The following is a 22,542-nucleotide window of genomic DNA, read 5'->3' as shown; positions in this document are numbered from 1 at the left end:
AATGTGTCCGAAGGTCCGTTACTAGTTTTATCTGGTTGTTGTTGTTGCTATGTCAGTGGATATCTTATCATATATGTCATATATCATTAATCAGTGACAGCATTTACATAAAACAGTTCAAAGGCCCAAAACAGACGGTTTATTTAATCTCAAAAAGTCTTTTTTTCTGCTCAGTCTTGAATTTTCTTTAAAGTTTTACGGTGAAAATTTATTATATATGATTGCTGTGAAATTGTAGCTTCACATATCAAACATTTTTATAAATGGAAAAAATCATATTGCAAAAGAAAACTAGCGGCAGTTTCATTGTTTCATGGCAACATGTAGAATATGTTTCATCCAAAAATGACAGGAAGTCTATTTTTATGCAAATTTCATTTGTGCCACAGAAACACGCACGTTAGTCGGTCGTCCAACAGAAACAGAACAAAACGTTTCCACTTCAGTTTGTTCTGTTAAATATATGCATGTTTGTCATATTTAAGACCCACTTTGTTCACATTCACAAGTTGTTGGTTTTTTTCAATATTTATATTTAAGCGACTCACAGGTTTCAAAATACGGGAAACAAAAACAAACATGCTGGAAATGAGTAGACAGGCCTTTTTTAAAAATCATATATATATATTAAAAAACAAGTATTTGATATATAAAGCTATAAATTCACGGTAATTATTATATTTATCCAGACTTTGGGCCCTAAAGCAAATCAGAAGAATTGACCCAATTATCTGTTGAAAGAATACTTTGAAGTCCTCTCCTCGGACAAGTTGTGAGGATGTTTGTTTTGTCTCTCGGTGTGTGTTGTTGAGTAAAATAAGAGCCTGTGTGAGTGTGGCTGGCTCTGATTATCCATCAGAGAATAATACATTTACAGCAGCTGTTCCTAAATCTACACACTCAGAGGAGGCTGCAGGGCTCTGTGTGAAATACAGTTTCAGCAGCAGACAAAGTGCCGTTTCAGCGACTTGATGTTTGTTTGGCGCATACACGCTGTATGCACACTGTATGCACACTGTATGCACGCTGTATGCAAACTGTATGCACACTGTATGCACGCTGTATGCACACTGTATGCACGCTGTATGCACACTGTATGCACGCTTGCTCTGGTAGACACTCTGTTGAAAGGGCTCTTTTGAACTTTGGGGCAGTGCTGGTCTTTTGTTGTCTGTCTCTCGCCCACGCGCTCTACACCCCCTCTCACTCTCCCAGCATCCACCCATCCCCGTCCTCCAACCGCAGCTACAGGCTCTTTCATCTACCCTCTGCTGGATGATGGATGGAGTATGTGTGTGTTTGTGTTCCCGGCAGCAGCCAAGAGACGAACCTTTGACCTTTGACCTCGTGTGTTGTTGTCATTCATTGGTCTCTCTTGTTCACATCAGGGGTCTGAACATGTGAAATGACTGCTGCTTCTGCTGCTTGTAAATGGGAGATGTGTATATATACATGAACTCATCCTTGCTGTGACATGTGTACGAGGAGTAAAGCGAGATGAGTCTGGGCCCTGGAGTCCTTCTAAATGGCATCAGAATGATATTACAATACTAATGACACGAGTATCATTTGCTCAGGTCCCAGATGAGAGAGATGCAGGAGCTCGAACAGTATCACACAAAGCTGGAATACATCTGATGTCTTCCTGCAACTTTCTAGCTTAAATACATGTGTATATACGATGTGTGCTAGGACATCATGTTTTGATGTTTTAGTTACAATCTTAAGATCTGGTAAATGAGTGAAGGGAATGCCCTTTCCCCCCATTATGTTGTCATGTGTGTAATGGCACGTGAAATAGGCCCAAAGATTTCCTTGTTAAGGGTTTTTCAAAAGGACCGTGGCCCTAATAGAATTCCTGAGATTGACATCCAGCTGTATCCACGGCAGTAAAACGAGGCGCGCGATGCTGGACCGTTCAGCAATGTACACACAAACAAAACAAAACACACACATGCGCGCACACAGCACCGCATCAGGAATCGCAGAAAGGAGGAAGAGCAGCTAAGCTCTCCTCTTTCATGAGCTGCACAGTAAAATTAGACGAGAGGTGGATGTAAACAGAAGGAGAGCGTGTATCTTCAAAACAACACGCTGTGCTGCATTTACACATGAAAGTGATGATTTTACTGGTGAATACACGTGAAAGAAACGCTTTTTTTTTTATAGCTGATAATTCATTCTTTTATAGTCGTTAATAGAAGCTCATTTTTTTAGGTTGTCTTGAGGCTCCAGCTGCTTTTCCCTCTCTCAGCAGAAGCCTTGTTTGTCACTATTTTCTGGCCCTTGTCCATCTCCTGCTCGCCCTGAGGCCAAAGTCCACTCAGCTGTAATCACTCCTCTTTAGCCTGCCAGCCCACACAGGACCTTTGCACTGTCACTGCTACTTTTTATACTGAGGGAAGAGCTGAAGCAGTTTGAGCTCCATCACAGGAGCAACTGCAGACTAAACAGACAGCTAGAGGAAGCCTTACTGTATGTAAGAAATGTCTGGTAAGGACACTAATATAATTCAGGCTGAACCTCCTCTCAGATACAGTTACAAATGCTTATTGCCTGAAGTCTGCTGTTGCCTGAAGCACCATACAGGCAAATACATGGATGCCTGTTTCCCTGAAAGCTTTCTGGCTGTGTCAGCGCAGCTGAGTGTGAACTTCTTATAGGGAACAGTCATGGTGCATGTGTGCACCTTTGTTCTTCACAGCAGGTGTTTACATGTCTGTGGACTACAGAGAAGCAGCTTTGAATACAATGTTCAGAAAAAGGTTTGTGAACTGTGTGAATTTATGACGATCACTTGAAATGTGGTCTGTGCTTCATCGAAGCACCAGGCAAACACTATTTAACTAAACCGATAAGACACAGAAGCTGCGTTTTTCATGTCTTTGAACACAGTGAACACAATTATTTATAGTGCAGGCTGGAAAAAGTAAGCGAGCACTTATATATTTGGTTATTTCTCAGCAACCACTTCCATCAGACATGTCCTGTAGCTGCTGATGAGACTGGATTTTAGGGCTGATGACTCTGCAACTGCAAGGTGCACAGACACTGATGAAGCACCCAAAGTATAATGGTTCTCCACAGTGGTTCCCAAACCCCCTCCCCACAGCTACAGACAGATCAGTTTGTGGTGATTTCTGCTCGCACACTTCAGGATTACACATCATGCAGAGAGCGGCTAACACTCCTCGTTTTCCTTCCTGTGTAGACGATTGCTGACTGATGAACAGCCGGGTCCTGAGAAATGCTTTAATGTTTGTGGATCTCGTTACTTCTTCCTGTGTCAAAGTCGTGACCGACATCAACCAGCCTCAGTGCGTTTATGGGATGGATTCTTCTACAACAACATCATCATTTAGTTGTTGTCTTTCTTTTACAAACCGAGTCATCACCCCGAGTACAGACCTGAACTCAGAGTGATGACTCGGTTTGTTCAATCGTGGAAACTTTACTGTTGTTTACAAACACACTCGTTTGAAACTGTGCAAAGAGAGCTGCGATGCGAGCAGCGTGTGCACGCCGGTCACCTCAGTGGAGCAAGCTCGTCTTTGTGAACTATTAACTGCTGTTTTCCTCAGTATTAACAAGAAAAAAGAGAAGAACTTCAAATTCAGGTACAAGCTGCTCGCTACGGCGCACCAGTCACTCTGAACTCGTACAAATTAATTTTATTCTGTTGCTGAATTTCATTTTTTTTCAGCAAATCTAAACATGAAATAAAAATATATGATACATTTAATGATTTCATAATGAAATCCACTATCAGACATGATATTGTGAGATATATTTGCTGAAGCTTAAAAAGAATATTAAAGATTTGCTCTTTAAACTAAAGTGCAAACTGTAAGAGGGCCCTCAGTTTGTGATTTAGTCAAATGTCACTGTAACATTATATTGTTAGAGTAATAGTACTAACGCTGACTTTAATACGCAGCTATCCGTGTCATTTAAATATATTGCCTCCACCTTTCTATAAGAGACTCAGGTAAACGGTGATCCTGTTGCACAGCCAGCAGCAGGGTGGATACCTGTAGGTCCTCGCGGGCTCGTGCCGTCACATCCATCACAATAAAGGTTGTTTGTGTTGAGCACAGCTTTGCTCTGTGGCATTTAAGGGCCCTTAAAGGACAGTTGAAGCCTGCTGTAATGAATAACCCATCAGCTACGCCGGGGCTCCCAGCCGCTGCCGGGGCCCGATCTGTCACATCGATCATCTGCCGCGGGGGCCGCACGGCACAAAGGGAGTGGCGCCCGGCCAGAGGAGGGGGACATATAGGAGTGTGTCCAAAAAAGGGGGAGTGGTTTGTATGACAGTCTTAGGTCATGTTTGCGTGGTTAGTGGTACTAAGAGGTGTGTAACGATTGGGGGGAGTTTTAGACTCTATGTTCTTAAAAGCTGCTCAGGAGCAACTATGAAGGGAATGGGAGGTGGAGGCGAAGGGGGGGGGTAGGAATAGAAAATGGGGGTGGAAAGATGGCAATGTAGAGGTGAGAGGAGGAGGATGTCCTGGTCCAGAGGGATTTGAGAGACACAAAGAGCTGCAACTCCCAGAGGACCCTCCTCCATCAGCCCGCTCTGCTTACATTACCGGCCTGATTAAACTCGTGCACCAGCGAGTAATGTAGCTCTAATATATGATCGCTCTCCCACACACACGCTTCTCACTGGTATTCTTAGTTCCCTATAGGCACACCCCAGTGATCTGTCACACGAGTGGCTTCCATGGTAACAGGGAAAAAGACTTATTAGCATAATTTATAAGCACTTTGTATTTGTCTCCATTTATCCATTTCTGCGGTGAACAAATGTGTTTTAAATTGGGGGATTTTTAACTGTCTAATCTGATACAAAAACAGTTCATGTGATCAAAAATACAAAGAAATCAGTATTTCTTGACATCGCGTACTCTAGCCCAGAAATACAACAGTGCACCTGAGTCTGATGTGACTTTAGAAACATTTATTGGGAGTACGAAGATTTTCTTGGGTGGACACACGGCCTTCAGTGTAAAAGGATTTTCATGTCACTGTGCCAAAAAGTGCTCGGGGTATTGAATCTGTTATGTAAAGTGTCGACCTGGAGGCTTGCAGAGGAAAGAAATTGCTCCAAAGCAAAGAGCTATGACAGTATGCAGCTCGGTTATGAAAACATATTGAACATATGTTATTGTACTCATGAACAAAAACAGCAGCAACAATCGTGCGTTTGCTGACTTTCCTTATTAGAAGCTGGGCTTTGAGCCGGAAATCTGCCGCTGAATCGCTCTCCTCTTATGCCTTTTAGGAACATACATTCAGCTTAATTTGTGTTCTGGGAAACATGGCCTGCAATATGGTTTGAGTTTGCCATCTATCATGCACTGGTGCTTTTTCAGTCTAATTTCACAGTCAGTTGGTGTATACTGCTCTTTTCCCTCTGCTCAGTGAGATGTGCATCGCGGCCTAATCAGAGATCACAGTATTGATTCCCGGGCACACGCAGAAAGGGCTGTTGCTTGCCACGCAATACAAAGGTACTGAGTAGGACTAATCAGGGCTTATTGATTATCTTATGCTGACTGCTTTCTTCTGCTGTGCAGTTTTCTGCTCAGCACGACATGTTTGAATATGTGCATGTTTTGTTTGTTTCTGTTCTCTCGCTGCGCAGCTAAAGCGGGCTGGAACATTTGTCTTGACACAAAATAAATTGGGAATAAACGAGTAAGAGTGAGACTGCATTTTATCAAATAATCTAGCCAGACACATTCAATCATGGTGCTATCATAGAGCCACATCCAACATGCGTGCACACACATGGATGCACACACACACACAAACGAATAAGGAACACCTGCTCATTCGCATTCATGCACACAGTTACACAGTGATGTGAAAGCAATTGGCTGCAACAGAGGAGAGGCCAACTCCCGGAGTCGGTTGCTAATGGCTACAGGATCCAGGGGAGCAGGCAGAGATGTCGATAATGACAATGTCACTCCCAACCAACCAGCGCTCAAAAATGGGGCAGGACACACACACACACACACACACACACACACACACACACACACACACACACACACACACACACACACACACACACACACGTAGATGCTGAAATGGAAGAGCAATTTTCCTCCTTCCAGGTGTTATTATAGTTGTCAAAAGCAGCTCTGCTGTCGAGGGTCATTTTGGCTGCAGGTCTAATGTTTGAATAAAGCATTTCTTTCCCATCTTACCTTACGTGTACTGTAATCAACATGTGATTGTTTTTTAAGTATCCGTTGAGCAGCTAGCACTGAATGTCCCTGATTATTCTTTGGTTTTTGCCACTAAATGCTTTTGTCTTTTTCTGTTTTTATTTAACTGTATTAAATAAGAAAATCGGCCCTTTTCATTAAGCCTGCTCTGGTTCTCCAGTGAATAATAAGTGCTTGAAACATGGCAGTTCATTTCCTCTTTTCATCCATCAAAGGTGTCAACTGCTTCCCATGTGCACAATTTCCACAGCAATTTTATTTTGTTTCTTTCTTCATGATCTCGCCTCGTTTCTGATCTTCAGCTGCATCACTTTTCACCTGTTTATGGCGGTGATATATTTAGCTTATTTCATCAGTCGGCTTGACCGGAGAAGTCCTCTGTCTTACGACACTGTGCACGCTTCCAATGTAAGAAAGGACCGAGCAGACTACAGTGGAGCTCGTGCAGATGATGTAAGGTTATGCAAAATCTACAGGACAGCTGCTCCGTTCCCCTGTCGTGTGGTTTTTCACACAGGCTGTAATATTGATTAAAAAGTGCAAAGATGGACAAAGTGCGATAATGAGACATATTAATTCTGCAGCGTGTTTGAAAGCTTCTGTTGTGTGTATGTACTTTGGGGATGGCTGTGCTGTTGCTCCTTTGTCTTTGTCAGGTGCAGAAAAAAAAATCAGCGCACATGCACAGAAAAAATGACACTCTCAGTATTGTTTCTCTCTTTTGAATAACCGATCATCCCGTCTTACTGCTACCATACTTTAGTACAGCTGCAAACTGGACCCTGATGACTTCCTCCTCGGCTCCTGTGTGCTCCTCATTTTCCGTATGAATGCAGTGAGTCTAGGATGCCACGCTCAGTCCTTCCACTTGGCTGCATGTAGATCAGAAGAATAAGTTCAGTGGTGAGGAAAGAAGGGGACAGGAGAAACAGCGAAGGAGGGAGCTGAGAGAGGAAATAAGCATCTATTTTTCCTCAAGCTGAAGGAAAACTGATGAAGAGACAACCAAGGAGGCAAAAATGAAAAGAGAGCCGCTGAAGCAACACGTTAGAGGTTGCAGTCCTCCGTGCCTCTCCAGCAGAGCGGCAAAATGAGACATTAGCAGCACAATCGAGCATTTCCGACGCTCTTTTCTCCACAGACCAGATGATTAATATCAGTCACGTTTGTGTGATGCTCAACGTAAACCTTATTGTTATCTTAATGAGCCGTGACCATGTAGACCAGCCCTGACTAATGGTGTTAGGCTGTCAGCTGAGTCTAGTCATCATTCAGGAGATAAGTGTTTAGTGAAAAAGCTTTGGAGCAGGACAAAAGGTTTTATAGTGTTACTGGGTCAGTTCTCAAACATTTGTGTTTGCTCAACATCTTTGCTTCCAGATAGCAGCTCAGAAATAGTGTTTTGGTTCAGTGGAAACACTTAAACACATGAAGGAATTCCCCTCCAGCTGTGGACCTGTGCAGTTAGTTCATGATACCTGCTGCCCTGCACCCTGCACCCCCCACACTCTCCCCCCTCGTCCCTCTTGCACATCTCTTCTAATTTTTTAATTAGGTGTTACTCAAAATATACTTCATTTTTCCAGCTCAGTGAATCAGGGAGCAGTTTTCCAAGAGCAGCCTTGTATTTTGTATCCTGAAGCTCTGTGCTACCATATTTTCTGCTCACAGTCACTGCCGGCTCATGCACAAGTGTTCTATAGTGTTGTGTAATCCTGCTTTAATGGTTCAAGATTTACACAAATGAGAAGTGCAATCTTCACTCACTTCTGCAGACTGTGGGAAAGGTTTTTGCTGATGTTTTATAATGTTGAGTTGAAAGGGATCAGTTCATCCTTTCTGTGCAGAGTGATGTGGGTGCAGTGCAAAACTATAAAACTGTGATATAATATAAAGCAAAAACAAACGACTGTAACTGTGAAATACCAGATTTACATAACAGACGTGTGTGTCATGTTTCATTCATGCTAAATGCTATTGGCAAATATTAGCATGCAGAGACCAGATGTTGCAAGTGAGATGGCGACAACATCCTTTAATCCACAGAACAACAGATGTGTAGGGCACTAATTAGATGCTGGTTCCCAAATGGTTGATAATGGAGAAAGTCCCAGTAAAAACCTGGGACCAGTGAAAAAAAGTTTTTATTTTCAGAATAACCTGCAAGGCTTCGTATTCATCGTATTAACTGGTACATATTCTTTGTACCAGTTAAATGGACAGAAGTTTAGTACCAGTGTTCTGGACCATTTGTCATTAAAAGAAAATTGTGTTACAAGTAATACAAATTCAGCACATTTGCACTGGGAACAAGTTCATTCAGATAAATAGATGAAATGTAGCTGAAATATTTGCACTTATTGTAAACAGCAGCACAGACTTCAGTCCTGCAGAAACTTTTGTTTTTTGCATGCTGTGTGTGTAACGTGGTCTTTCCAACAGAGAGAAAACTACAGAGTGATAATGGTGCCTACAAAATCGTGATTCTAGTGACATCATAATGCATTTAAGAGGAAATCTTTAGTAAAAACTATAACAAAACTCTGAGACTCTCAGGGAAGTTGTCCTTACCGTAGAGACCGACTCTGCAGCGACTGGTTCCATGAAATCAGATCTGATGTGAGATTAGATTTGCTTCAGTTTTGTGTGACTGATCTGCTGCGTGACTCTGCATACTAAGACATTGATACTAATTCCTGCTCCTTTATTAAACTACGAACTGCTGCCAGGAATACAATCTGCATTTCCCAAGCTGTGGGAGCCTGTGTAAAGAAATATGATATTAATAATGACTATCGCATTAAAAAGCAAGCACAGGCTTAAGAAACGACTCTGACAGCAGAATGATATTACTGATCAAAGAAAGTGGTGTATGCTTCCTTTTGGTCTACAGTATCCTGAGAGCAGATTTTACACACAGGCTGTTTTTTCTTATATTATCCTGGATCTCAAAGGCTGTCCGAGTGCGACTGAAGCTGAAAAGTCCAGCCGAGCATTTCGCCCAATGAGATAAATCAGACAGCTTAATTTGTGCTGCTATCAGTTTGCCTTTTCTCTATCTACCTGTAGGTAGATGCAGTCAGTGAAACTCTCAGAGAAACTATCCTGATCTTCAAGGCCCGCGATGCTGGGAGGAGAGAGGGGGGGTCTGAGCCAAACTTTGTGTCACTCTGACTGTCAGAGATAACACTTCACAGCAGCGGCTCAGTAAAATAAGAAGGGAGAGAGGAGAAGAAAGGCAAGAGATAAAGACGTTTGCTCAGACTGACACACACACGCTGACTTTTCTTATGCTTTGCTTTTTTAGTTTATTTACTGCCCTCTAACAAAGTAGGGCAGGCATTAATTAACTTTCCCATCAGCCCCCTGGTCTCACACTGCTTTCTGCGTGGACTGTAATTTTTCCTATTTCTTCTCTCTCTGTCCCGTCATGCCTCATGTTGCTTCCTTATTCCCAGTTAGCTTTCAGCCATGTTTCCTCCTTTACTGACCTACAGCGACATGTTTCTGTTCACATTTATACTTTTTCTTCTGTACATCTGAGTTTACAGTGGATGTAAGAATGCCTTAAGCGAAGGGTTTATATCATGCATTAGGAGTTTAGTTGCATTGTTTCTTGTTAGTTCTCTTTTTTATATATGAAGGACAAATTATGGACAAAACTCAGCCTGTAAAACAAATGTGACCCAGTTCATGTTGTTCTCAGAAACTTTGCCTGTTAGCGTGCGTCCATCAGCCTGTTGTAGCATCTTTGTCTTGTTTAGGGACTCACTGGGGTAATTGCTGCACAGCCAAACTGCTCTGCATCTTTTGTACTCTCCTAATTACACAGTTTGATTGACAAGTAAAAGTTTCTCTGTCTTGAACCTTCCACTCTGTCTGTTCTGTTTCTACGACAGGCTTGTTTGTCTGTTTTTAACGGAGGCATTTTGAGCTCATTTCTTCTCCAGCATCAGGACCTTGGACAGATCCAACACACCACTAGCTCTACAAGCTACAGCACTAAAAGTCTTGAGTCACATTATTTCTTTGTCTCCAAAACTTTTAGAGATTTCCTTACCTGGATGATTGAGAATGCATCAAGACTTGTTTCTTTGTATTTTGGCCCCAAGACGCCAGACTTTCCTGTCATTTTTAAAGTGGTCTAGAGCATGAGTTCTCCGGGGTTTATGAGGGTCTTTCAGTTTTTCTCTTTGAACAGTGGCTAATTTTTTTTGCTCACTTTTTCAGTCCAGTCTGTTTCCTTGACCATTTTCAATCAAATGCTTTTGTTGTTTGTTAAGACGCTTAACAATGAACCAGTGATGTATCTACACATAGATAATTACAAAAGAACACATTTTTAAATTGTTTATTTGGGCATTTTACTACTATCCTTCTTTTCTTTAGCTGAATCTAAAGAAAACTGGTAAGAGAACAACATTTGACAGGCATACAACTGTGTTTTTGCAACAACACGGTGATTCCCAAACAGCTATTAGCCAAACCCAGGCCTCGAGGCCCGGTGTCCTGCAGGTTTTAGATGTGTCCTGGATCCAACACAGCTGATTCAAAGGGCTAAATGACCTCCTCAACATGTCCTGAAGTTCTCCAGAGGCCTGGTGATGAACTAATCATTTGAATCAGGTGTGTTGACACAGGGTGAGATCTAAAACCTGCAGGACACCGGCCCTCGAGGCCTGGACACCCCTGCTTTAGTTGATCACCTACTAGTCACTGAAGCCTCATCAGAAATGGTCTCAGTGGAGGTGTGGCTTAAAATTGATGGCATTATACATTCAGAATCAATCAGTCAATCAATTTATTTATTTATAGGGAGTAGGGATGGGTATCGTGTAGGTTTTATCCGATACCAGTACCAAACCGGTACTTTTGAAACGGTGCCGGTGCTTAAACAATGGAGAACACAAACTTTGTCCAAAAACCTCTCATGTTCAGCTGTTTTTTTTTTTTGTAAAAAGATAACAATGTTAGCCTTTTCTGCAGCTATGGGGCATATATGGCATCACTCTTGGCTGGAAGCTTAATCAATGGAAAAAACACAAACTTTGTCCAAAAACCTCTCATGTTTAACTGTTTTCCACTTTTTCTTTGGTCATTTTAGCCTTTTTGGCCAGGGTGAAGGGAGCATCTGCCATCAAACAAGAAGACAGCCGCATGTAACTACGACGGTGTTTGCTAGTTCACCTTACATGCATTAATGTAATAATGTGGTTAGCCTACTCAACGTAAATTACACACAAACAACATTAAGCTACTCACGCAGAGAAGAACGGCTGCTGCTGCATCATCATCCTCATCATTTCTGCTACACTGGCAGGGCTAGGGGCCAGGACTCTCCTCTTCGGGTTCTTGGGGGATGTTGCTAACTCCGGGTCCGATAACAGGCAACCCACCCGCAGTAGATGTGCTCGGTGTGAGGGCTCGCAGCAAGTTATCAAATACGGCGCATTTCTCGGCTTTTAACAAAACGCTATGCGTCGCCAGGTGTTTCATCGAATTCGAGGTGTTACCTCCTTTGACAGTATCACAGTATCAGCTTAAAGCACTTGTTGCAGGCTGCTGAGTTTGCATATTTTGCTGTGAAGTACAGCCAGACTTCTGACCGCTTCGCCTTGGGCATTTTTAATCTGTAGCTCTGCTCTAAAAGAACGTACGTACCTGGGCCCGCCTACTACGCTTGCAAAGGCAAAATGATTGGCTAGAATCCAAAGTGTATGACATCTCAGGGGAAATAAAGCACCAAAATGTGCGCTGCTTTTCGGTCTGGTTACTACCGTTTATGTCAGAACCAGTACCCATCCCCATTTATGAGCACATTTAAAAACAACACATGTTGACCAAAGTGCTGTACATAGTAAGAAAAGCAAAAAGTAGAACAAACACACACAGAGAATAAAACAAACTCAGTCACAATTAAAAGCTACAGAGCAAAAATGTGTTTTCAGACGGGATTTATAAATGTCGAGTGTTGGAGAGATCCTAGTATGAAGAGGCAGACGGGCGCAGCAATCGCAAAGGCCCGGTCTCCCTGGAGCCTGCTGACAGGGACAACTAGAAGCAACTTATCAGCTGACCAGAGAGATCTGTTTGCAGTATTTTTAGTTAAAAGATCAGAGAGGTATGACGGAGCTAATCCATTTAGAGACTTAAAATCAATTCTACAACGTACTGGAAGCCAGTGTAAACGAGCCAAGACTGGAGAAATATGGTCGTGCTTACGAGCGCCTGTCAAGAGTCGGGCTGCCTCATTCTGAACTAGCTGAAGACGAGCGAGCAGAGCCCGGCTGATGCCAAAATAGACACTATTCCAGTCGTCAGGCCTGGATGAAGTAAAGGGACAATGATCATGAACACACTACCGTTGCAATAAAAACAATCCTGGCTAGAAAAACACACACAGGGGAACGCCACAGTCATGGATTGGCCTCGCCAGACCTCAACATCACCGAAGCAGTGTGGGATCATCCTGATAGATATCAGAACAAAAGCCAGCAAACATCCAGGCTTGTTAGAATCATACAAAACTCTGTTTTTGGTTCATTTTCTGTTTCCATGTACGTTTGAATAAATCGCTGCAGGTATTTTCCATTTTCCCGGCTAAAGACAAAGAAATGAGAATCGCTGCATATTTACAAAATGCAACAGTGAGTTTGACTGCAGACGTACTTAAACTTATACTTTAATGGCAGTTTTAAATTTGCTTTCCTCAACTCTAATAATTCTAATTATTGCTGCTGCTTTCCTCATAAAGTGGTTATAGTTGATATTTGATTCAAGCCTGTGTAATCTGATTAAATGCAGAGTTTATCCATCGTGTGTGTGTCTCTCTTCCAGCTTCAGAGCTGTAAGATGCTCCAGCTTCCACCCTGAAGATATCAAACACTTCATACACACTTAGAAGAACCTTAAAGATAGATTCAAATTTTAAACCTACCTTCTTTAAAATCCTGCCTTTAGAGTTCATTCACACCCGTGTTTCTTGGCCTGTCTCTGCTTGTCTGCCCAGTATAATTTTCTCATCATTTTCCAGTGTGCCTGGATGTTTTGTCTTCTCTCTCGGGTCCAAAGATCATCTCACACCCCATCTGGCCTCTTGCTTGCACTCTCTCCCTCTCGTCAAGTATTCACTTGGCTGTTGGTAATTTACTCGTCACATGTGCCTCATTTGTTTCTCTCGCACACCAAGACAAAGATATTAACACTTTGCAGAATGTGTCGAGTGTGTGTTTCTCTACTGTACAAGGCTTTATTTTATTTTTTTAGGGAGCTGCTTAGCTTGCAGTCTGGCAGTATAAATAGCACACAATAAACTCGGAGCTGCTGCAGTTCCTCACCCTTCCTCCGGTCCTCCCTCGCTGGCAGTCTCGCCCGGTGAGTGTGCATTCTTAATGCTCCCCTGGCCTCGATGAGAGAGATGATTGGTAGAATTAATTGTGGCTGCAGGGCTGAATGGGAATAAGTGAGAAAAAAAGGCGCGATGGGGGAAGGGAGGTGGAGGGGTGGGGGTGTCGGGCTGGTTTTACTGCTGTGTTTCCTCCTTACAGCCTGGCACTAGAGGATGTTGAAGTTGTTTATGTGAACCCACTCTTTTTGTCTCTCTAGATTAATATCAGATCTGAGTTAAGTCGAGTCTCTTCGCTTTTATAGCTCAGTTTGTCTTTCTCTTTGTTCGGGATTTACACCTGTGCGCTTGCAGGGAAGAGATAAGTGGAGCTAATACAGCGGCAATCATAATGTAATGGCCTTTTCAGCTCCCCTGGCAGTAATGCCATCAGAATATAGTGTATATTGCACAGCGAGGTGTCGTTAAATGGGATAAATGGACCTTACAAAGAAGGACATGGAATTGGCGTGTGGAGAGGTTCGTGTGTGTTTGTTTTGGGGGAGTTATGGAGACAATGAGAGATGATATCCTCCTGACAAACCGAACACCGGTCAGTCGTCTACATGAAGCGTGCGGCAGCGTAAAGGAAAATAAAAATTGTCTGAACTAAAAACTAAATCAACAAATATATAAAGAGTTGATGTAGGGAGGTGTGCGGGTATGTTCCTGTTCTTGTCTCCAAATCTTGCTCGTGGTCGGCGAGTTAGAGGGTCTCCATGAAGGATTTATATGCTGGCGGTACGGAGTCGCGTCATAGAACGCCTCTATGGGAATATAAGAGGTTGGGGGTGGGGAGTGTGTGCGTGTATGTGTGTGTATGCATGTGTGAAGTGTTTCAGGGGTGAGTGCGGTAGGGTTGTGGGGAAGCTGTCTCATCATTTATTTATACAGTCTACAGAAGAAGGGGTTAGCGGCGAGGGGGGGGCTGCCTTCTGTACACCGCCCGGGGAATACTGCAGGTCAAGAGTTGTTTTTCTAGCTACCAGCGCAATTCTTTGTCTGAAAGCGTGAAGCCAGTGAATCAACACAACATGCTGGACTGGATCTCCTGTTCTAATGACATGTTGTATCAACGTCTGTCTCATTCTGTTGAACGCAGAGAAACTCAGTCGTTCCTCTGGCTGCTTCCTGGTAAAGCTGTTGACAGTGGCTGAGACAGCAACACAAAATGTGCTTGGGTTGCTTCATGTTCTCTGATTAGAAATTGATTATATACACATATGATTGTTTTTTTTATAACTACAGACTGGGAAAATATTTAAAATCAAGACCTTTGGTTCTGAAAACCTGGGAACAGTTTATACAAATTGCCTGTTTTTTCGGCTTTCCTGTGTATTTTCTTTAAAGAAGTTGACCAAGTCCAAAATAAGGACAAACAAAGCCACTGTTTTTAAAACTTCCTTCTTCTTTAATCTCTTGAAAATGGAAAGTATGTGCAGGCCAAAAACAGTGCACAATTCTAACAAGCTTGAAAGTCACATTTTCATATGACCACCTTTATTCTTCAACACAGCCTGAACCCTGTTAGGGAAGCTTTCTTCTTGAAGGACATTCAAAGCTCTTCTTTGGATGTTCGCTGCCTTTTGTTCCATCCTAAGATGATCCCACACCTCTTCAGTAATGTTGTGGTTTGGGCTCTGTGGAGACCAATCCATGACTGAGTGTTTAATTTAGTGTTTCCTGTGCAGGTTTGCTTTTACTGCCTCACGGTGTGTTCGGGATCGTTGTCATGGCCGTGCATAATTCCATCAGTTTGGGAAAGATCCCCAAACCGTGACACAGGCTCCACTGTGGTTTACACCCAGTGTTGGACCGTTCTCCTGACTTCCTCCGTACACAGTGATCTGAACCAAAAACATTTGCCTTCATCACTCCATAAAACTTGTTGCCACTGATTTTTAAATTCAGTTTTTTGACAGATTGTTACTTATGTTACTTTAAAAAGTCTCAAAAGATACAATTTAATTTCTTTGCTAAGTTGTCTGTCAGCTGCTACATAGGTTTGTATCTTAAAGAAATAAATATTCCTCAGAAAACGTTCAGGTACAGGACTGAAGAGTATCAGTGCTCGGCTGAAACAAAAACTTTGGACTGCGTCAGAAAGCCTTTTTAAAAAAAAAGAAGTCTGACCCCTTGGAAGCAAAATATAGTAAAAAAACATGGTGGTTGGCTCAAGACTTTTGCACAGCACTGTCTGTTGTTGAGGTTTATTGTTTGTTTTCTGTGCATTTTCACTCAAGCTTGAGAAAAATAAATTTGGGCCTCATTGCCGCTTTGGCGCTCGTGTTTTACAGCTGTTAAATGTTCGTAAATCTAATCAAACCATATATTGATTTTTCTCCAGCTTTGGATAAATTACAGCCTAGAAAAATAGTCGTCATGTAGCCGTGAGCAAAATGAGAAGCACGGCTGCTGTAAATTTTCTGTGGTGATTGGTCGGGTGCATAAACGTCTTAATTACTGACTGAATGTCCTCACAAATCCTCTGAAGGTCCCGTTCGGTGCTACAAAAAGAGAAGACAGTAGTGTTTATTGCTGAGACCTGAGGTGTGTGGACAGAAGTAATGCACACAGTGCTCAGCGGGACACAAACACGCAAGAAACAAATAACCAGGACATCCAGGATTACAGTGGACATTGTGGCGCCCGCTGTAAGACGGGGTGGAGAGGGGTGCACCTGTCCTGCAGGTGAGTCACAGAGGGCCGATGCCATCTCCACAAAAACAGGAAATTATAAAACAGGCAGAATGATGCTTAATTGATGAATGCATGCATATCATTGGAGCACAACTTACCTAAAGAAGTTTGATAACACTTTTCATTTCTTACTTTAAACTTTCGTGAAGCTTCTTATTCGTGTAGTGTAGTGAAAGCTTGTGAAGCCATCTCAGCTATGAACCGTCCAGACTCGAGATAATGAGAGAACCCACTGTGTCGCTGACAGAGACACGTCGTTAACATGAACACTGACAGCACTGATTAAATCAAAGATGCGCAACGCGCCGCAGTCGTTGTATGACTTTCAAATGTTCCCATAATTAGGTTTCATTGCGTTTCTTCAGCAGTGACACGTGAAGCACGTGAAATGTAACTGTGAGGTGTAAACAGTACTCATGTATGCTAATAAAGATGGAGTGTGGGTTTGAGAGGAGCTAGGTGCCGGGATCCCTGCAGCAGCAGCAGCGAGCCTGTTAGTGAAGCCACAGCTGTGAGGACGCAATCAAAGATGAACCCTGCTCCTGCTGTTGCCTTTGTTCCTACACATCACAACACCTCACACAACATGCATCAGCATAAAGAGCGTCTCTGTGTGCTAGGTTAGCAGAAAGCAAAGGTCATTTCATAGCCCATCTCCTACCTGAGAGCTGCCCTCACATCTACACTTTCATGCAGCACAGCTCCTCTCCCACCAGCACGCTCGCTCTGTTAGTCAGAATCCAGGGTGGAGAACATTTCGCAGTATATGTGGGCTTAATTCACCCAAAATGTCTCTGAACATGTGATTTAGTGCTCGACACGCTGATTAAAGAAACAAATGTTATTCTTTCATTCATCAGAATCACAGGTAATGTTCCTGACATTCGCCTGCCCTTTACTGAGCACCACAGGAGGGTCGACATCAAATGTATTCGTATTTTTTAAAAAACATGGCAAAATATTTTGTCTCTTAATTGACGCCAGTTTGAAGTCTTCTGTACAAACTGCTGGTTCACATAAAAAGCTCTTGTTGGAGTTTATTTTTAAGAAAAGGTTTTGAATTTTTCATGATTGAATGGTTTTATATATATTTGGTTATTTTTGTATACCTCATGCTGAATGATTCACAGGTCACTAACTGCTTTACTGTGTCTCTATCCTTTAGTGCTCTTCCATGCAAAGTGTTCATTAGCAGGCCAACCTTTTACTTTGAATTACATTACAGCTCAGTTCGCTGCTCGCCTGCAGGTCTGAGTGAAGGAGTGAGTTGGATCATTAGTCATTGTGCAATAGCACGCTGGCCAGCAAGGTACTCAGTCGCTCAGCTAAGCTGCTAATACTAGCCAGCCGATTGGTCAGCATCCATCCATCCATCAGCCTGCAGGTGCTGAGGTACCTGAGCTGCAACTGGACCTGAGTGATGAGACAGACTGGAAACCATCTGCTTCTCTTTAAGTCACTCTTCTTCTGTCCACCTTTCATTTGTTCTGTAGTAGATTTAGTCGATGTTTTCTATTCTTCTGGTCTCCACCGTTCATACTTAGCTTCCTCTGTAACATAAATATTGTCTTATTTTGCAATTATACTTCCTGTACCTCAGTCTGTACCATAATCTGGCCGCTTTCTCCTCCCCTGCAAACTACAGTGCATGAAATCTGCATATTCATTCATAAATAAACCGGATGCAGTTCTTTGTTCACGTGTTGCCTTGTTATGATGTTATGATGATCTGGTTTGGAGGTTTTGAGTTAGAACTTCTTTTACACGCGACGTTTTTGCTAACATGGACGCTATTTTGTCAGCAGGTGTTCCTCTCTGGTGCTTCAGAGGATTTGTAATTTTACAGCTATTCATATTTTCACCTGTCGAATAACCTTTTAATTAACTTATCCATTGATTATCTCTGTGTGGTTCTGTGCAGGTTTTCCATTTATTTTTCTTGTAAAACGGTTGGACTTTAAAACTTCTGTCGCAGATTGTTTCACCTTCACGGTCTCATACACTGCTGTGTGTGTGTGTGTGCGTGTGTGTGTGTGTGTGTGTGTGTGTGTGTGTGTGTGTGTGTGTGTGTGTGTGTGTGTGTGTGTGTGTGTGTGTGTGTGGGGAGTGGTGATATCGACAGGCTGCTGCCCGCGGCTTTCTTTGTTATTACTGTAGCCAATAGAAAGCCTGTCCACATGCCACCTGCAGCCTAGCTTACTTTATATATTAGCTTGTGTTTACAGAGCTGTGTAACCGGTGGATCTGACAGAAGAGCTGCTTTATCCAGCAAACCTACATTTCTCTTTGTTCCACTTGAAATGACCTTTTTCATTTTGCTGTTTTGAACATGAGCTCAGTCAAATATTTATGGAACAAGTACGACTCTCTGAATGTTTCCGATCTTTTAGGAAACTGTTTATTATTGTTATTGTCACACTGAGGAGCTCCATAGTTTCCTGCTTCATTCCTGGGAGAGATAATAATTCCTTTGGGGTCATGTCAGGAAGGGCATCCAGCATAAAAACAGCTGTCAAATCAAACATGCAGTGCTACCCGCTGAGGTGACCCCTGATGAATAAAGGCTGTCTGAGGATTTGAACATCATTTCAGTAACGAGCTGATGATGAATTTAAAGCAGTGTTTAGAACATGCACTGCAGAAGTGAGCGCACGTGTGTGCGTGTGCAGTAACTGGCCTTCGGCTGCATTTAAGCTCTGTCAGGTGTTGGGTAGCCTGCTGTGAATGAGGCAGAGGATCATTTGAGACGGAGCATCAATGCTGATTGAATTGGCTGGTCCTGAAAAAGACATGCAGGGTTTTGTCAGACAGTGGAGAGACAGGAGGAAGCTGCTGATCTAATTGTAGCTCTGAATGGACGTCTGTTTGCCTCGTCGCTGATGAACCCTTAAAGGGTACGTGGTGTTTTTGGAGGATTAGCCAGTTGGCTAAATCACCCAGTCACTGATAAACATAGATGGCAGCTATTGCATGTCCCTTTAGTCCACTGTAGTAACACTGAAACAAACAAAACACAAAGTTGTTACATTTTTTCACATTTTTGCTCTAATTGCTTTGGCAGCTGTGGATTTGTGTACACGAGTGGAGTGGGAGTCCCACAAATGATAACCTGCTAATTTAGCTGTACGCTGCAGTAAACACACTCACCACTGCTAATAACCATCGTTTCTTTCTTTTAACAGTCACAGATGAAGACACGGTGAAGAGATACTACGCTAAGTTTGAGGAGAGGTTTTTCCAGACCTGTGAGAAGGAGCTTCTGAAAATCAATACTTTCTATTCAGGTATTTATTTACTTCACTTACTCTCGAGACAATAATTGGCGGAGATTATATTAAATCAAGTCGATTACAAGAGGTCGTCTCAGAAATTTCATGGTTACTATTCAGCTGGCAAATTTAGAAAAATCAATGTTAAGCAATATCACCTTAACTTCATTTAAAAACAATACTTCCATCTTTGAACGAGCTCTGGAACTAATCACAAATCAATGCTTCTATAATCACATATTGCATGTAAATATGTAAAGACTCCTATCAGCTGTATCCTCATTTACTTCTTAGCATTTCTGCATAATTCACACTGTTTATTTACTCTGTGCTGAGTTCAGACATGGCCAGCGAGAGTCGCGTTTCAGAGCAGGCCTGCCTGTGTGTATTTCAGGGAGTGAAGCGGGGAATGTGTGTGCTGTGTAACATGAGATGGAAGCCATAATATATTCTGGTATTCTGGTACCAGAAGGTCCTGAGCTCCAGCTCTGAGTGAAGTGATGTTATCTAACAGCAGACCGTGCTTCCCCTGGAGGCCGTTAATGAAACTGCAGACTTGCTGGGTCAACGGCCGGCCAAGGCTGACCGGGAAGATTGTCCCAGCTCGTAATGATGGGGTGTTTCTGGCAGACTGATGGCGAGAGCAGCAAACAGACGTGGTATAAATCACTTTGGACCTCGTTACCATGAAGCTGAACCAACTTTGAATGTCTTGATTTTTTCTCAGAGCGTTGCTGTTACCAGCGCTCTTTCCTTACAAAGGCAGCTTATAGAGGAGAGCGCGGTGTCACGGTTTGATGAGAGAAATCATCATCAACATATTTAAATGACCACCAACCATCGTGATTTTTACTTTCTACAATAATGAGAGAAAACGCTACAAATTTTGAAACTTAAACTGCTGTTTGGGTTCAGTTCTGTTGTTTAAATGTGATGTCACGTATAAATAAAACAGACATTTTTCATAGTGCAAGTCTGAGGTCTTTTTTCTCATTAAACGAGAAAAAAAGAATCTGAGTGGGCTGCGAACTAAACTTAGAGGATAGAAAGTATCGATCCCATCACGCTAGTACGCCCATATACTAATACCAGCGTTGGTATTGATACTATCAATATTTAGATCAATCTGCCTACCTCTGCTTTATAATTGGCAGGTTGGTGCCTGTTGGTAGAGCTCAGTAGTGCCTTTAAAAAAAAAAAAAATTGCATGTTATTGTCTGTCAGTGAAGGACTATGAATAACGAATAACAGAAGAAAACAGTCATTTCGGTGTCATTCGTCTCAGTGTGGCTTGTGACATGAGTCACATCAGGGTTACAACAGTGAGTCAGTGAGTCCTCAGCAGCTCCGAGGTCGGTTAGAGCTGTGCATGAAAACATCAACATCTCCTGTTTATCTTCCACACACAGGAGGAGGGAGCAAGAAATTACAGAGCAGAGCTGTGTGTGTGTGTGTGTGTGTGTGTGTGTGTGTGTGTGTGTTTAAAGCAGAGATGGAGATAAATTGCGTGCTGACTTTACATAAGACACTTGCCTCGACTGAGCTTTCTCCCTCTGAAAGGGGTCCCTGACCTCTCACAGCCATCCTGCTGCAAAGCGCTAGAATCCAGTCTGTTGGACAACAACACTTTCATCATCGTGGATTAAATACACAACAAAAAGAAATGAAGAAATGCTGTTTTAGGCTGATAGGATTTCACCCTGTCACTTTCTGGAAGCTGAGAAAGAACAAAAGGTGTTTGAAAACACCACCACAGTAAAGACAACGCCGCTGAAACCTAAACCAACCAACACCTGTCTCTTTCAGCTTCATTAGCCCCACACAGATGAACTGTCCAGCCACATCTTCTGATGTGACGCTGCACTCTTGACCTCAAGGCAGTCTGACTTTCTCACGAGCATTAAGTGGAGCATTGGTTCGTATGCTTCTGTGCCTGTTGAGGGATTACTGCGAGTTTGGATGTCGAAGCAAAGTTTGCGCTTTCCCACGAGGCATCGATGTGACATCGAAAAGCATAAAGAGGAAAAATCTTTGTCGGGCGGGTTCCACTCTTGTGTAGAAAAAGAAATACTCAGGGTTGTAGTAATATACCCTGAAAACATTGTTTATGTCGACAAAGAAATTGTGTCATTCTACTTTTGGATTGACGAGCATGAGGATGTAATGGAAAGCAGGCCACTAAGCTGCCATCTACGTGCAAACAATGATAAACAGATGTTAGCTTTACTTTTATTTTCAGTTTGAAAAAGAGTTTTATTCAAATACATTGAAGAAAATGAAGAAAACAGGAAGTTAAATGAGAAGAAACTGGCTTCATTTATTAATGATTAGTTATTCTTTTTTTGAAACAGGTTGTTCCACAAACCAGCCGGATGCAGGAAAATGTATGTTTGCACACAAACAAGAAATACTACCATGTGAACGGAGCAGGAAACAGCAAAGAAAGGGGGGAAAAGAGGGGGCTGCAGGTCTTATTGGCCTGCTACAGAGAGTAGGTGGCTTTGAAAAGAACTTTGTAGGTTTGGGAGGACACCAAACACCGGTTCACATCAGAGCAGGCCCAAATGATTAGTTATTCTGACCTGTTTCGGGTGGCTGTGGTTCAGCATATAGAGCAGGTCATCTGCTAATCACAAGGCTGGTGGTTCCCTGGGTACTCCGGTCTGCATCCCAAGTGTCCTTGAGCAAGTTGCTGAACCCCGAGTTGCTCACGATGCATTCGACGTGCTGTGGACGTGAGACAGAAAGCAGACAAAGCGCCGTATAAGAACCAGTCATTCACCGTTTAAACAAAGAGCAGGAGGAAAATGAGAGCTGCTTGTTGGAAAAGTGAGTTGAACTGCAGGAGAAGTTAATGAAATGCAGGTTGCTGTCCAAGCAGCGTGTGATTACCCCTCCTCTCTCATTCTGTCTCTCTGGCTGTATTAACCTATCTCTGACCCAGATA

The 22,542-nt window shown here is 42.7% G+C and overlaps 1 protein-coding gene and 1 long non-coding RNA gene across 4 annotated transcripts in view; both read left to right on the top strand.

Annotated features, from left to right (window-relative positions):
- The window catches only part of LOC120747287, a 31,002-nt gene extending 21,553 nt beyond the window's left edge, over positions 1–9,449 (top strand). The window contains exon 2 of the long non-coding RNA XR_005699079.1: positions 14–9,449. This is a non-coding gene — a long non-coding RNA (uncharacterized LOC120747287). The remainder of the gene's footprint in view (positions 1–13) is intronic.
- The window catches only part of xpr1a (xenotropic and polytropic retrovirus receptor 1a), an 80,038-nt gene that overhangs the window by 37,275 nt on the left and 20,221 nt on the right, over positions 1–22,542 (top strand). For 2 of the 3 annotated variants that reach the window (XM_040053043.1, XM_040053042.1), the window contains one exon: positions 19,509–19,610. In XM_040053043.1, the coding sequence (XP_039908977.1) occupies positions 19,509–19,610 (102 nt within the window). Of the gene's footprint in view, positions 1–14,609; positions 16,318–19,508; positions 19,611–22,542 lie in introns of those variants that run through there. The other variant, XM_040053041.1, reaches the window with a different exon arrangement.

Source organism: Simochromis diagramma, unplaced genomic scaffold (assembly GCF_900408965.1).
Source record: "Simochromis diagramma unplaced genomic scaffold, fSimDia1.1 OVJJ01000419.1, whole genome shotgun sequence".
Taxonomy (NCBI): Eukaryota; Metazoa; Chordata; class Actinopteri; order Cichliformes; family Cichlidae; genus Simochromis; species Simochromis diagramma.
This window is presented reverse-complemented; position numbering and strand designations above follow the sequence as displayed.